This window comes from Thamnophis elegans, chromosome 6 (assembly GCF_009769535.1).
Source record: "Thamnophis elegans isolate rThaEle1 chromosome 6, rThaEle1.pri, whole genome shotgun sequence".
NCBI classification, from domain to species: Eukaryota; Metazoa; Chordata; class Lepidosauria; order Squamata; family Colubridae; genus Thamnophis; species Thamnophis elegans.
This window is the reverse complement of record NC_045546.1, coordinates 20,113,948-20,129,378: the sequence shown is the minus strand read 5'-3', so window position 1 is coordinate 20,129,378 and position 15,431 is coordinate 20,113,948. Positions and strand designations below refer to the sequence as shown.

Here is a 15,431-nt window from a genome sequence, read left to right as displayed (position 1 = left end):
TCTTCATCATATGAAGCTAGCCTGGGCTAAAAAGAAATGAATAGCCCCAAATTATGCAGTTAATTTCCATAATTAAAAGTAAACAACCTGCACCCAATTCCCACCCCGTCATACAACCCCTTACCTAAACACAATTGATATATCCAGTGGTATACTTTCAAAAACTAAAACACTGTAATTAATAATGAATCAAATCTATCCCAGTCATAAGGAAGTATTTGAAGATGGCATTGTGGGACATCAAAACATTACCCCATAGTAATTAATTTATAATACCAGTAGAGAAAAATGAAGATCCAGCTTTTTCCAATCAAATTCTGTTTTATTTCATTTACAATGATGTATATGCTATTGATTTCCCCTCAAAAAAGACATGAAATAACTGTAATACTATCTACATACCTATCTTCATTCTTTGTTTCTAGAGGAGGAGCTGGGCCTCTTGCCTGGCCAAGAGGATCAAATGCAGAACCTACAAATCAATAAATGTAACTGAGAACTCTAGCAATATTTCTCTATTAAAGCCTCATTTTCAATAATTTTTAAAATGTATCTTTATTTGATATAAGTTCAGTGGCTCAGTGGCTAAGACGCTGAGCTTATCAATCAGAAAGGTTGGCAGTTCGGTGGTTCAAATCCCTAGCTCTGCGTAACAGAGTGAGTTATTTGTCCCAGCTTCTGCCAACCTAGCAGTTCAAAAACATGTAAAAATGCAAGTAGAAAAATAGGAGCCACCTTTGGTGGGAAGGTAACAGCATTCCATGCGCCTTTGGCGTTTAGTCATGCCGGCCACATGACGAGGGACATATCTTCGGACAGCGTTGGCTGGTCGGCTTTGAAACTGAGATGACCACTGCCCCCTAGAGTCGGGAACGACTAGCACATATGTGCGAGGGGAACCTTTACCTTAACCTTAACCTCTCTTTCTACACAAATATGTACATAAGGCACTCCCAAAATTAAAAATAAATACAATCCTAGAAGATAAAACTTTAAATTTAAATGATTTAACAGTTTAAAGTCTGAAAAATGAATTGTGTCTACAGTGTTTTCTAAATACCAGATATGTTGCACTAAGCACCACTCCTGAGGAAGGATGTTTCGTAATCTGGAAGCAATGCAGGAAAAAGCCTTCTTCTGACCTGGCATTGTCAGTGAACCTAACTTCAGCCCAGATAAGTGCATAACAGGATGAATGGCCCCCTTAGATAGTGAAATCCTAAGCAAGTTGTTTAAAGTTCTAAAGGATAATATGACACTTTAAACCATGCCCAGTACATGCAAGCAGTGCATGTCTTTAAGGACAAACAGCATGTAATCTATGTATCTTGCAGAGTTAACAGTCTATTGCTGGATTTTGTATAAATTGCAATTTCTAAACATTGTTCAAGGGCAATTTCAAATTTCCAGGAGTCAAAACAGGACACAACTAAGGTGTGGCTAATTGTTGCTAAATCTGACTGGCTTAAGAAGTCTGATACAGCTGATATGCATAAATACATACATTCCTTATCATAGCTCCCCCCCCCCCCCCCGAATCTAGAGTCAGCTGAGGATCGAGGAAACCACTGCCAAACTGCAAGTTTACTTTTTTAGATGAAATGCACTCCCATCATAAACTCCAGTACCCAAGTCCATTTTCTTATTGACCAAGAGGATCTCTACCTTGTTTGGCTTCAATTTCAGCTTATTCTCCATATAGCCAATAACTGAACTGACGCACACTCAAATATATTAATTGCTTCCATAGAGTTGAATAACAGGGAGCAGCAGAGTTGGATGCTACCAGCATAATCATCTCACCCCATTCCAAATTTTGAATTATTTCTCCCACCAGTTTTAGGCAGATATTAATACTCTGTGGGAAGCTATACATCAGGGGTACCAATCTTGATTTCATTGAGGACCGCATCAGGATTGTGTTTGACCTCAGAGGGCCAGAGTGGGCATGGCCAGGGTGGGCGTGGCCAGTTTGACATTATTCGTGTCAGGGGGTGCCTGTAGGGGCCCAAGCGCTCTGCAAGCAAAAACATCCTCCTGAGCTCCATTTTCAACTGCCATGGCCTCCTGCAATGCTCTGTCCATGAAAACGGAGCTCGGGGGGGGGGCGCATTTTACTGGCAGAGCATTGCAGGAGGCCATGGCATCCCATTTTTACTGGCAGAAGCACTGCAGGCCACTCCTTCGCTGTTTCCAGGGTGGCCCCGTGGGCCAGATCTAAGTACCCCATGGGCCAGATCCATCCCCCGGGCCTTGAATTTAACACGTCTGCTATACATCTATAGCCAAAGTGTCATTTAGTCATTATTTAGCATCACAGGAAGGACTAGAACTGTTTTTAAATCATATCCTCAACGGACAACCTTGTCAGGTGCTCTGGAAGGACACCATAGTTGATAACATATTAATGTGTGTGTGTATATATACATACATACATACACACACACACACACACACACACACACACACACACACACACACACACAGGTATTTGGGTTGTCTTGGCAACATTTCGGCGAGGTCTCACTCGCCATATTCAGGCTGGTGTTTTCGGCTTAAAGCGTGGTCAGAGCTGCCGTCTTTCTATAAATCTTGGTGGGGGTGTGTGAAGTGCTGGCATTGTTTCAGTAAGTGGATTGATTGGTTGTGTGGTTGTATCATGATTGGTAGATTGGGGCTGATTGGGGCTGGCTTGTGTCCGTTGTTGTTTTGTGTTGTAACTTCCTGGATGGTGGGTGGGGCTTGTTTGTTGACTAGGGCTGGTTTCCAGATGTCTGGTAGGCGGGAGGTATCGTCACAGCCCTAGTCAACAAACGAACCCCACCCATCACCCAGGCCGTTACAACACAAAACAACAATGGACACACAGCCAGCACCAATCCTCACCAATCTACCAATCATGATACAACCACACAACAAATCATTCCACTTACTGAAACAACGCCAGCACTCCACACACCCCCACCAAGATTTATAGAAAGACGGCAGCTCCAACCACGCTTTAAGCCGAAAACACCAACCTGAAGATGGTGAGTGAGACCTCACCGAAACGTTGCCAAGACAATCTCAATCTTACATGGGAAAAGACCTGAATACAACCAGACCAGCATACCTACACCCGTGAAAATCTACGAAAACATATACATACATATATGTATATATATATATACCTCTTGAAGCTGCTTTGGTGTAACCTGCTGCCTGCACTGCTGTCATAGGTCGAGTAACACCGTCCTTAAAGAATAAATGATGAAAATCATGAAGAAAGCTGGTTCTTACATTATTACTATATAATTCTCATATTAAGTGTCAGAATAAGACAAATACATGAAACTGAACTGTATTAATACTTCAACACGGTAATTTCAATTTGAGAATTTCAATAATAACTTGTAGTATGTAGGATTTTTTAAGTTAGTTGTTATACAAGTAATTATCAACTTACAACCATTTGCTTAGTGTCCGTTTGAAGTTACAGCAGCCCTGAAAAAAGTGACTTATGGCTGTTTTCACATTTACAACCATTGGTCAGATTGTCAAAATTCAGATGATTGGCAATTGGTATGTATTTATAACATTTGCAGTCCCCCGAGGACATGTGATCACCCATTGTGACCTTCTGCCCAGCAAAATTAATGAAGAAGCCAGATTCACTTAACCACCATGTTACTAACAACTGCAGTGATTCACTTAACAACTGTGGCAAGAAAGTCATAAAATGGGGCAAAAGTCACTTAACTGTCTTGCAAAATAAATTTGGGGCTTAATCGTCGTCATAAGTCAAGGACTCACTCTCCCTCCCTCCCTCCCTCCCTCTCTCTCTAGCTATTTATCTAGCTAGCTATCCACACACATACCACATACATATATATAAATATAATTTATTGTTCAATATTGTGCAATGAAATCATTAGATTGATTCAAAGGGGCTATTTGCATACATTTCATTTATCCCATTATTGTGAATTTACAGAAGTATTACAAATTTTACTACTGTAGGTTCATAACCCATATTTTAAGGAAAATTTTATTTTTCAAATTTGGTGCTATAAATGGAAATATACCTTTTAGGCAAGAATTTTTTATTAAATGCTAAAATTGAGTACCTAATGATATATTCTCATTTTCCCTTATGTTTCATTCCTTATATTTAAAACCAGCTGTTCCCCATCATGACACAGATAGTCTTAGATTTACTAATTGCTGTCTATAAATTAATTTTAGCAAAAATTATAACAGTATTACCTGTAAAGCTGCTGTCATTGGTCTGCCCATTGATGAAGACAATGTTGTCTTTGACTATCATGATGCAAGAAAATATTTTGATCAATCACCACTCCAAGCTCTATTTCTAGGGGAATAAGCAGGTCTGGAGCACAAAAATCACTATTCTAGCAGCGCAGAAAGTGACACTGCTCAAATACCAATGCAAGAGCCAAACAATTTTATTATGTCTATGATATGGAATTTTCACTTCAATCTTCAGATTTATAAAGTATGGTGTTAGGAGACATCTCCTAATTGTTATTTGTTTTTAAATATTTTTAAATATTTATATAAATTAAAACTGGTGCCAGAGAGAAGAATAGCATCTGGCTTTATATAAGAGTTGCTGCTTCTGCTCTATTCATTTTCAATATCCATAAGTCACTGCCATAGAAAACTGCTTAAACTACTTTCTTTCATTTCTTGCAACAAATTCAGCAGTTTTATTCTTGGTCTTTTGTCTTTCTCAGTTGTGGTTCCATTTTCCAGCTCTCTTCATTCATAGGATACAACTTTCCCTAACTTGGGGAACATAAACTTACAGGGTTACAACTCCCAGAATTCTCAGGCATGATGGTCATAACTACTACAGGTTGAGGATTCTGGGATCTACTTCCAAGAAATCCGGAGAATAAAGATTGGAAGGGTGACTTATATTCTGATTATTCCTGATTTCAACAACCTAACAATAAGTTGCATTTTCCTCTTTCCACTGACAATACTTGATGTGACATAATGCATTCTAAAATGGGATGTGTTGTTTCAAATTATTGAAATAACTATCCCTAAGTAATAGTTTTTGGCTTTCTATCTAGCTTTCAAGAGACATCACCCCTCAACTCTGGAGCTTTGCTTCTCCCTTTCAGATTTTTAGTCCTTCTTGTGAGCATTCAAAATATGGGAGCTACATAACTTGACAGGTTGACTGGGATCAGGAACTTTGCACTTAGTATGTCTTGTTGGTGAAAAAGCAGAAGCAGAGAAAGAAGAGCAGGAGAAAAATATGCAGAGAATAACAACTTACCACATACCCTGTAGCTAAAGTCCGTGCACTTGATGTACCTGGAACTTTGGCCGTAAGCTTGTAAAAAGGAATTAAGTGTTAATTAAGCATTAAGAATTATTTTACAAGAACTAGAATGCAGTAGTTTAAATAGAATTACTATGTGTAATTACAGTGAAACTATTTAATTATCTCTATAAAATTTCATCAACCCTGTCAAATACTGTTTTAGCATCATCTTTAAAAAGCATAGAATAAACACAGAAGTTGAAAAACCACTCCCGCAATCCACTGCTATTCCCTTGCCAAGGAAAATGCATGAAAACATCAAAGAAGTTACCAGGACTTGTGCTTGATTCAAAGAAATCATGAGTTTTGCTGTTTTGAACTTTTGGCACAAATCTTTGAAGAGAATTTGTTATCTCCGAAGAGATATCGATAAAATCTCATTATTGAACAGGTAGGTAAAGGAGAATCAATTGTAAGTACAAAGTCCTGAAGACTTAGCTACCGTGTTTCCCCAAAAACAAGACAGGTTCTTATTTTCTTTTGACCCCCCCGAAATAAGCACTTGGCCTTATTTTCAGGGAGGTCTTATTATTTTTGAGGTGCAGGAGATGGCAAGCATGGTCATCTCATGACTGCTGCTGCGTTGGAATATTTTCAGGAAGGGCTTATTTTCAGGGACGGGCTTATTTTAGCACATGCGCTCAAATGCATGATTGGGCTTATTATCTGGGGAGGTCTTATTTTTGGAGAAACAGGGTATTTTTCTGGCATGGGGGATCAAGAGGTAAAGTGAGCCCCATAATGTGTGCGTTGAGTGCTTTCTCAGTTGCCATATGTGTTGTTGTTTTTTTTACTCTGGGTCTTTATTGTTATTTAGTCTTTCAATTTTTTGTATTTTGTGTTCTGTTAGCCATCAGAAGGAAGATGGGTTGTCATATAAATCTATTAAAATGAATATATAAATATTTGATCAATGATCAGCATTAAGGAGCAGAGTGATGTATGTCCTTTGTAGGTATGCAATTATTCTGGAGATCCGATCTCCAAAATCTCCAACTAAGGTGATCAGCTAGTAATATTTTTAAATTTTTAAAAAAAAATTCTGTTCCAGATCCAGATATGAGATCTGTTGTTAATTAATATTATTATTGCCTGGCTATATGAAATGGACTAGTGGCCCTTTATTTCTCATTGTCAAAGTAAATGTACATGCTCTTGTATGATTTCATCCACTGACTTCATTTAATTGGCTAATTATCGCATGCATTTTGTAATTCATGAAAATGTGTAGTCTTTACACCAGAATGATTATCAGAACATGATACTATTGTTAAGTTACAGTATTGACATACATGTTATCTATTTTTGTGCAGGTATGTGTTCATATACATCAGAGGTCTTCAAACCTGGCAACTTTAAGACTTGTGGAATTCAACTCCAAGAATTCTGAGAGTTGAAGTCCACAAGTCTTAAAGTTGCCAAGTTTCGGGACCCCTGATATACATGTTTTAGAAAAGTAAAAAATCCTGGCAGAGGAACTTTTAAAAAAGTAGAAGCAAACAGCTATAAAAAGAACATCATATATATTATTCCATAAAGAGTAAAGTAAGGAAGGACTACTGTTTACCTTAAACAAGTACTGTAAACAAAGATGTGGAAGTAGGTTAAAAATATTATAAAAGAACTGTGGCTCTCAAGAAGTTTTGTAAATGCTTACACAGATGCTTTGTAATTTTTAACTTACCGGAGGCCTTCTACCATGGCTAGTTTTCACAGCCTGTTGAAAAGCTGGATCATTCTCTAAATCCTAGAAAAACAAACAAAACTATGAATGTCGACTTTATTGTAAATAGTCAAATAGTCAGCCTTTTTCTTTAAAAATTGTATTTATTAGTATATAAATATATTTATCTTGTATTTATATATTTATATTAAAATGCATTATGTGGACTGAATTTATTCTACACATTTATGCTTCTATACAAATGACAGATACATGTCAGCTACCATTCCTTCTTCTTCTTTACTTCCTCTTTACTACTTGCAGATACATGTCAGCTACCATTCCTTCTTCTTTATTTCCTCTTTACTACTTAGAGTGTTGAGGGAGACTATTATAATAGACTACTATTATATTACTACTACTACTCCTTAGCAGCATAATAAAACTCATTGATAATATCCTCTGGTATTTAATAAATTTTAAAATATATATGTTTTATCAAATTTACTATATATTTGATTTGTGCAAACCTGATTTATTTACATTTGTTTCCTTTTCTTTCCTTTTATCTTATCTCTTCCTTTTAGTTTATTCTTTTATTCTTTTTCTGGGCTTTGATAATAATACAACACAAAAGAATCAAACAACTGGTAAATATGTGGTATATTTTACCTCTGTATCAAAAGTAGGGTTATAATCATTATAACCAGAATAAAGATCATCTTCATCTGCTTCGGGTGCCAAGTGGACATTTTTCATCATTTTAATCTGTAAAACATTAAAAATATCAAAATACTGGCTTTCAATTTTTAGCGTATCTATCAGACCCTGCAATGTTTCTATAAAACCTGCTTGCAATTATAATAATTGACTTCATCATAAACTTATACATTTTTAAAAACAAACAAGGTTATGCCCGAAAATGACAACATCAGGAAAGGTCCAGTCTAAAATTCTAAGATCACAACTGAAGGCTGTAAACCAAGTGCTGCTCTCTTTCTCAATACTCCGTCATGCTTTCTCTCTTGAGACAAATTGTCAACAAGGACAGTTTTGCTGGCAGTGCATGTGAAAGAAAAAAATAAGAGAAAAAGCCAAGATACTGAGAGCCCAGTTTTCATTATGATGCAGCAGCAAAACAGCAAATGGTAAGGGAATGCAGCTTTGTGTCTATTCACTAAGAGGTCCCACTGACATAATGTGACTTTCTCTTAAGAAAACACGTTTTATCTTTCTGATCAATCTTGTCTGATTGTGGAAGACTGCCTAGATAAGTCCATGCAGTATTCTAAGAAAGTTTTTTCTCTCTCCCAGAAATTGTTTGCTATTGTCTCCTTCCTAGGGCTAAGATGACTATAAGGTCATCTTGCTGGCTTTATGGCTAAAGCAGACTAGAACTCACAATCTCCCAGTTTCTATCCTGATCCTTTAACCACTATACCAAACTGATTCTCAAGAAAACAAGTACAGTATAAGACAGTAATCTTAACACTACAATTCAGAAGCTAGTCTATTGAATTTAAAAGAACTTATTCCAAAATTGGTGTCACAGGACTGAAGTTCAGTCTGTGTATGTGATCCCAAACACACTTCTAAGGCAGTAATTCTGGAAAGTATAATACATTCTATTAATATTTTCACATGCTTCTCAGGAGCGGTTGGTTATATCACTGCCCTGTTAGTAACATCGGAAACTCATTTCAGAAATAATAAAAAATAGGATCCTAGCTCATTACAATCTCACATTAACACCAGCACTAAAATGGGCACCAGGGTGCTGGGATACTAACCCCAAATACAAAGCTGATTTTGCTGGCAGGGGTTTAGAGCCAAATTGTGTGGGTAAATATATTCCTCCAATCATGCAATCCTAAAGTTTAAAGGTCCAGGCTAGCCCTCTGAATTAGGATCAGATATAGGCAGTCACTGGCAGAGAATCATACTGCATAGTTTCTGAACAACTATGGCAATCAGATCATCTTCAAAGGGATTTCCATGCAAAACATGTGGCAACAACCCCCTTGAGAAATAACCAGAGCAAATCTGGAGAACAATTCTGCAAACTCCACATAAGGGTATAGCCAGTTTCTTTAAAGATACTTCTGGCCACTATCCAATTCCCAGGTTGCAATACCTCATCCTAGGTAAGATTCTTTAATCATTGGATGAAATTGGGTTTTAGGAAGGAAAAGTCTTCACTGTAATTCCTTGGTGTTGATTGTTGTGAGCTGTCCAGGGTCATTGGAAGTTGGACAGCATGCAAGTTTAATAAACAAACAAACAAACAGAAAGTCCTTCCCTGACTTGAGCAGGGGGTTGGACTAGATGACCTCCAAGGTTCTTTCCAGCTCTATTCTGATTGATTGACTGAAGGCACAAGCCTAGCCGCCTCCAGCGATTCTCCAATCATTTACTTCTGACAAGCAACAGGCGGAGAGTTTTGATTTAAGGCTCACCTGGCTGAGCCGTTCCAAGGTCGAGAGCTCCAGCAGTGATGGAAACGATCAGAATCTGTAAAAAGGCAGGGGGGAAAAAAGGAAGGATGTTAATCGGCTCAAATCCTTTCTTAAAACAACCCTTAACAGCCACCGCCAGCATACTTGGAATTTTTCCGTGTCCCGCTATCTCCCAGATAACCTAAGCCTCCCTCCCATTAACGCGGCTTTTTTCTTTGACTCTTCCCAAACAAAGCGGCTTCGCAGGAGAAAAGCGACCCTCGTTGTTTTGAAATATAGGGCCTCGACTCTCAAGCCCACAATGCATCACTTCAGGTTGCTAAGGAACAAGAACGCTCTTTTAAGGAGGAAGAAAATATCCGAACATGCGCAGTAACCCACAACGAAGCTCCCGCTAGCTAATAATTGCAGCGGTGAGTCATAGCTAGAAATCTGGCAGCAGAGGTTAAAAAACAGAAAGTAAGGAGCATTGCAAAGAATAGCTAGTAAATACTGATTTACAGTATTTCTCTCCAATTTTTCGTGCTTCAGATTCTACCAGGCTCCAGCCAATATATCATGTTGGCTGGGAATACTATTATACTTCTATATATTTTGTAGTACAACTATATTTGTGGGGGGAATAAGGGATTATGTCTTGGCTGATTTAAAAAATTAAGCAGTGTCAGACCTAGTTAAACTTTGGATAGGGGATAACCAGAATCACATTGTTGTTTAAAGAAACTATATGGATACGCTGATATGGTCATCAGAGGTGAAGTTCAACTTGAGAACATCATTTTTAGCTTTTTCATTTGTACATCTTTCTATTGGCTTACTGAAAATGGGCAGTGTTTATAATGAATAAAATTCTGCTAAAGGGGTGGGTTTTTTTAATTCCACAAGTATTATGTAAGATTAATAAATGAAGACACATCTCTTAAATCACTAAACACATTTATAGTTATTTAACCAGAAAGTAATTGTGCAACTTAAATGGCACAACTTGATGCTGTTTAGTGCAATCTGTTCTTTAAAAGCAGCTGTGTGGGATGGAATCAGATCCAAATCTATCTCCTTATATATCATTTGTTGAGTGAAATGTTGCATGCCTGCTATATAAAGGGACAAGTAGCTAAAATATTGCATTAAACCACCAGGATTTTTAAATGACAAACAAATATCACTAGTTTTTACAAAATAAAATAATGGTGATGCTTATTACTAATATCTTGAAAAAGTTTATTGAAATAAACCCAGAGATTTACTGTAAGAATAGGAACGAATCTAAATGGAAAACCCACATTTCTATCAGTTATTTTAAGTGAACTTTCCTGTTATTATTCGTGATACAATTCTTAGTGAATTGTACCAATTTAGTAAGAGGCTACCAGATTCCACTTTAAGTAAATTTCCTACGCATCTAAATAATGGACAATAATTTACTGCTACTATAATATTATAATCTTATTTAATTTAATGTATTTCATGTGACATACTAGTGCTTATAGGATATGGTTTAAAAATTACTGGTGTATAAAAATAACACATTTTAAAAGTGTTTTTAAAAAGCTAGGAAAATGAACTTCAAACAATTACTACTTTTTATTCAAGCACGGTATCAAGATCACTTGACAAAAGTTCACAAAAAAAGCAATTGCATATTTTTAAAAATAATTTTTAATGGCTCCTCGTTTTTCAATTATTTAGGCACATGAAAATGAAAAGAAGGAAAGCAATGTCTCTGTATTGTACAACATATGGAGCTGGTTTATAAAGGCCTGTTGATGAAGGCCTATCAGTAGACAATCAGTGTAAATATTTGCTCATGATACCCTTTAGTGTCACTTTCCCCTCCTGTCTCATCAGTAGATTAAACATACTTGTCTGCATGATAAAGCTTTATCTAAATCAAGAAGAATCTGCCTACAAAGAGGTGGTTACCCCATGAATCCTTCCCTTGATTCCTTTGGAAGTCAACAGTCTATCATTATCTTTTATTTGCAGGATCATCTAAAGCTCTTTCAATTTTCTAGACTTCTTTGGAAAATGCTCCTCATATTTTTTTTCCTAGGATTAGAATAGGAATAGATTTGCTGCAATATTTTCAAATTTAGCTTTAATGCTATCTACAATCCTATGCACAAAAAAGTATGCAATTAAATATATTTCTCCCAAAAGTAAATTGCAGTGAATTCAATGTGACTTTTGCTACAACAGGCATATATAACAATAACTTTCTACTTGGGATGGTTTTTAACAGGGCTGCTTATTAAAAATTTGAAGTAAGAAGATCTAAAATGAATAGCAGGCTATGCTTTTCTAAAAAAAAAATTCATGATCATATGATTGTACAGTAGATTGGTGGGTTTTTTAAAACCTAGTAAATTAAAACTTCATCTAAGATTTAAAAATAAAATGGTTTCTAATATTTTGACAATCTGAAAATGGAAATTGCAGCTCATATTTTAATCAAGATCAAATTAAATGTATTTAAATCTGTATATTACTGATAAAACAATGTTTTAGTTATTCTGCATTAGTGTTTTGTTATTTTTGCCCTTGATATATCTCAAACTTTAATGTATTTTTCAAATTATACCATCCACACATCCAATCTTAAAATCTTGTTAATTATGTCTGCGTGATCTTTAACGCCTTTGCTTTTCCCATTGCTTCTCTTTCTTTCAACATAATTTTGCCTGAAGCAAACTGAAACTTTAAATAATGGCAATTACATTCATATTGTTCCCAAATAAAAGTTGGCAATCTCTTTCCATAAAGCAGGCAAACATGAAATTCAAAAATATTTCAAAAATATATGACTTTGCATGACAGGAGCTCAAACAGAGATGATGATGTTGGGAGCCCTGTAAGATCTGTTCATATGTTGTTTTGACGACTTGGCACCTCCATCATTGACATGCAGAGCAAGATTTATGGCTTCCTTTTTGGTAACTCACACCAGCCACTTAGTTTTAATATAAGGATCCCACAAGGTCTGATTCTGTCCCCAGTGATTCCCAGAGAAAGGGGAAGTAAGTGGGGGGGGGCGGGGCGGGGGACGACATTGACTCTGTTGGGTCCACGACTTCCATGGCAGAGACACCCAGAAAGGGAAAGTGAGCGAGGGACCTTTCTGATCTTTCGTCTCGAGGGATCAAAATCACTGGATCCCGATCCCCCACTGGCCCTCCCGGAAAAGAAGAGCAAAACAAACTTCTCCACTTTGATCCCTTCAGCTCCTTTGACTCCAGCTCCATTCCCCAAACACTAATGGGTCGGGGATTATGGGATCTGGTCCTAACACATGAGCCCAGACTGGGGTCAAGTGCTTAAACCCTAAAGCAAAGAATAAGGTTCGGATCCCTGGTTTTTCCGAAGGAGGAAGGCGGAGGGAAGATGGAGGGAGAAGAAATACAGTCGGAAATGGGGTGGCTCGTAAAGACACGGTCGCTCTCCGCAGATTTACAACCGGAACCGGTCGGAAGGAAAGAGAAGAGCCATAAGCGACACGGCTGCCTGAACCCGAGGCGTCTCCCCGTATCGACTCTCTATCCTAATAATTAAGTGAACGTGTTGGGTAACACCTCGGAGTCGCGGGTTCGAGCAGCTGTTTGGGGCACCCGGGCAGCCAATAGGAACCATCCTTTTCTGGCAACCAATGGAAGTGGCTGTAACATCCCCGAAGTTGGGGGTGGGGAGGACGCGTTCCCTTTTAAACGGGAGGTGGTGGCCCAGGGGGTGTCCTCTTTGCCAAGCCCGCTTCCTCTGCCGAAGGGTCTGCATTGCTCCACCACCATGAATCCTACCCAGGAGGGACGAATTGCGATTATTGGCAGGTAAATCCTTCGATGCACTTGAGTTGCTCCTGCTTCCTGTGCCCAGAAGAAGAGGTAGGGCAGTTAAAACAGGAGGAGCTCAGAAGGTGCTTGACGTTTCCCAGCCCCCACGTCCAAGGGGGGCAGGTTGATGCAATTATAGGTGCAGAATTCAGTAGCCATGAAAAGCCCCACTGGCACAACCTCCATCAGCACTTGTTGCACAGAGCTTTGGAAAAAGCAAATGACTGCTCTTATCCCATGTTTGACCCCTTTACTTGGTAGGTTATCTTGGATCAAGAGATGGTCCCAGGAAAAGGAACAATTATTTTTCCTCCTGTTCCCTCTATCAATTGGAACGGGTATGCAAAGTATCTTATAGGCCATACTATTTCAAAAGTTCCATAAAGGACAAAGACAACTTGCGAGAAGCTAATTTGCAATGTGAGGGTCTGTTCTTATCTTTTTGGAAGTTAAAGTAGAGCTAAGTCCCTCTTTGGCCTTCTGTAGTTTTTAAAATGACATCCAGGGGGTATAATATTTTTTTTCTTTTTCTGAACTGCATCCAGTTGGAAAAGGACAACTTTGTAGCTGAAATGACTTCTATTTTACATAAACCATTATGGGATAAAATTAATTTAGATTGTGCTTCTACAATATTTTTCCACTGAGTGAAATCTTAAGATGCTGTTGTATTTCATTTGATTGCTGATTTTCCCACCCTATTTATGATTCAACCGCAGCCCTTCAAATAAAAGGGTATGAACAGTGGTTTCCACAATGGCTTCCCAGACTGCAGAATTTAGAGGTATTTGGAGCATGTTTATTTTAGATTGTCACATGGTCTTTGGTTCAGATAGCAGTTAAGGTCTACTACATGAAGTCATGCCTCATTCACCAATGGTATGTAGGAGTCAAGTAAGGTTTTGCCTAGTTTGCCACAGGTTTTGGGGCAGCAACCAGGAAAGAATTTAAATGTCAGCATTTGAAACGATTCAGTGATCAAGGAGCAAAGCTCAGTCACCAGCCTTTTCTGTGTTTAAAATGTTGGTTGTACTACACTGCAGCATTTACTTAAGATATATGATTAGAAATATGTGATTACAAATATAGAGAGGAGGTAGGTCTGAATTTTGAATGTTGTGGAATAAAAAAGCGAAGAGCATGTCTGTTTTTATTAAGCTAAATTGTCTGTCCTTCTAACCTGAAATTTAGAATATAAAAACATTATTAACATCATAGAAAAGTTTGGGCTACCGAAGTAGAACTGGAAAAGGTGCTAGCAGAAGAGATGCAGAAGACTTTCTTTGCTCTTATCTAGTCTAACTCACTTTGCAGGCCAAATATGATAAACCTAAGAAAACATGTAATGATTATTTTGTGTAACACATATAACTGAATATTTAATTGGAACTTCAGTACATTGGATTATAAACCAGCATTGAATGGATTTGGTTGAATTACATCAAAAATGTGTTGTGATTGCCAGTTTCATTTGTTTCAGTTACCCTTAAAGTTTTTTTCTGCTTTAGAATCCGTGCATTGCAATATCTTATTTTCCAGCTTTTTTAGCAGTATTTACTTCCGCATTTTTGTTCTTTTTATATCTGTAGCTATCTTGTGTAAGATAGAATAACAGAATAACAGAGTTGGAAGGGACCTTGATGTTCTTGTAGTCCAGTTCCTACTCAAGCAGGAGACCCTATAGTACAGCGTCTATACCACTTCAGGCAAATGGTTGTTCAATCTCTTCTCCAGTGATGGAGTATCCACAACTTCTGTCAGAAAATTTCTCCTTATTTCTAGGTTAGTTCTCCTTGGTTAGACTTAGAATAACAGAGTTGAAAGGCATCTTGTAGTCATCGAGTCCAACCTCCTGCTCAAACAGGAGACCCTATACCATTTCTGGCTGTTCAATCTCTTCTTGAAAGCCTCCAGTGATAAAGCATCAACAACTTCTGAAGGCAAGCTGTTCCATTGGTTGATTGTCCTCACTGTCAGAACATTTCTCCCTAGGTTTAATCTCCTTGACCAGTTTCCATCCATTGTTCCTTGTTTGGCCTTCGGGTGCTTTGGAAAATAGGTTGCCCCCCCCTCTTCTCTGGGACAGCCCCTCAAATATTGGAACACTGATATCATTTCACCCCTGATCTTTCTAGACTAGCCATGGCCAG

At 37.8% G+C, this 15,431-nt stretch overlaps 2 protein-coding genes across 3 annotated transcripts in view; one reads left to right on the top strand and one right to left on the bottom strand.

The window, feature by feature from the left end:
- IFT88 (intraflagellar transport 88) overlaps positions 1-9,766 on the bottom strand; it is a 37,114-nt gene extending 27,348 nt beyond the window's left edge. Inside the window, exons 1-8 of one of the 2 annotated variants that reach the window (XM_032220196.1) lie at positions 9,602-9,766; positions 9,458-9,512; positions 7,674-7,769; positions 7,023-7,085; positions 5,291-5,347; positions 4,246-4,299; positions 3,171-3,234; positions 403-472 (exon numbers count right to left, since the gene is read on the bottom strand). In XM_032220196.1, the coding sequence (XP_032076087.1) occupies positions 403-472; positions 3,171-3,234; positions 4,246-4,299; positions 5,291-5,347; positions 7,023-7,085; positions 7,674-7,763 (398 nt within the window). In that variant the 5' untranslated portion in view covers positions 7,764-7,769; positions 9,458-9,512; positions 9,602-9,766. The remainder of the gene's footprint in view (positions 1-402; positions 473-3,170; positions 3,235-4,245; positions 4,300-5,290; positions 5,348-7,022; positions 7,086-7,673; positions 7,770-9,457; positions 9,513-9,601) is intronic. The other variant, XM_032220197.1, reaches the window with a different exon arrangement.
- A 3,376-nt stretch (positions 9,767-13,142) lies between these two features.
- CRYL1 (crystallin lambda 1) overlaps positions 13,143-15,431 on the top strand; it is a 44,744-nt gene continuing 42,455 nt past the window's right edge. The window contains exon 1 of the mRNA XM_032219487.1: positions 13,143-13,278. Within this exon, the coding sequence (XP_032075378.1) occupies positions 13,238-13,278 (41 nt within the window). The 5' untranslated portion in view covers positions 13,143-13,237. The remainder of the gene's footprint in view (positions 13,279-15,431) is intronic.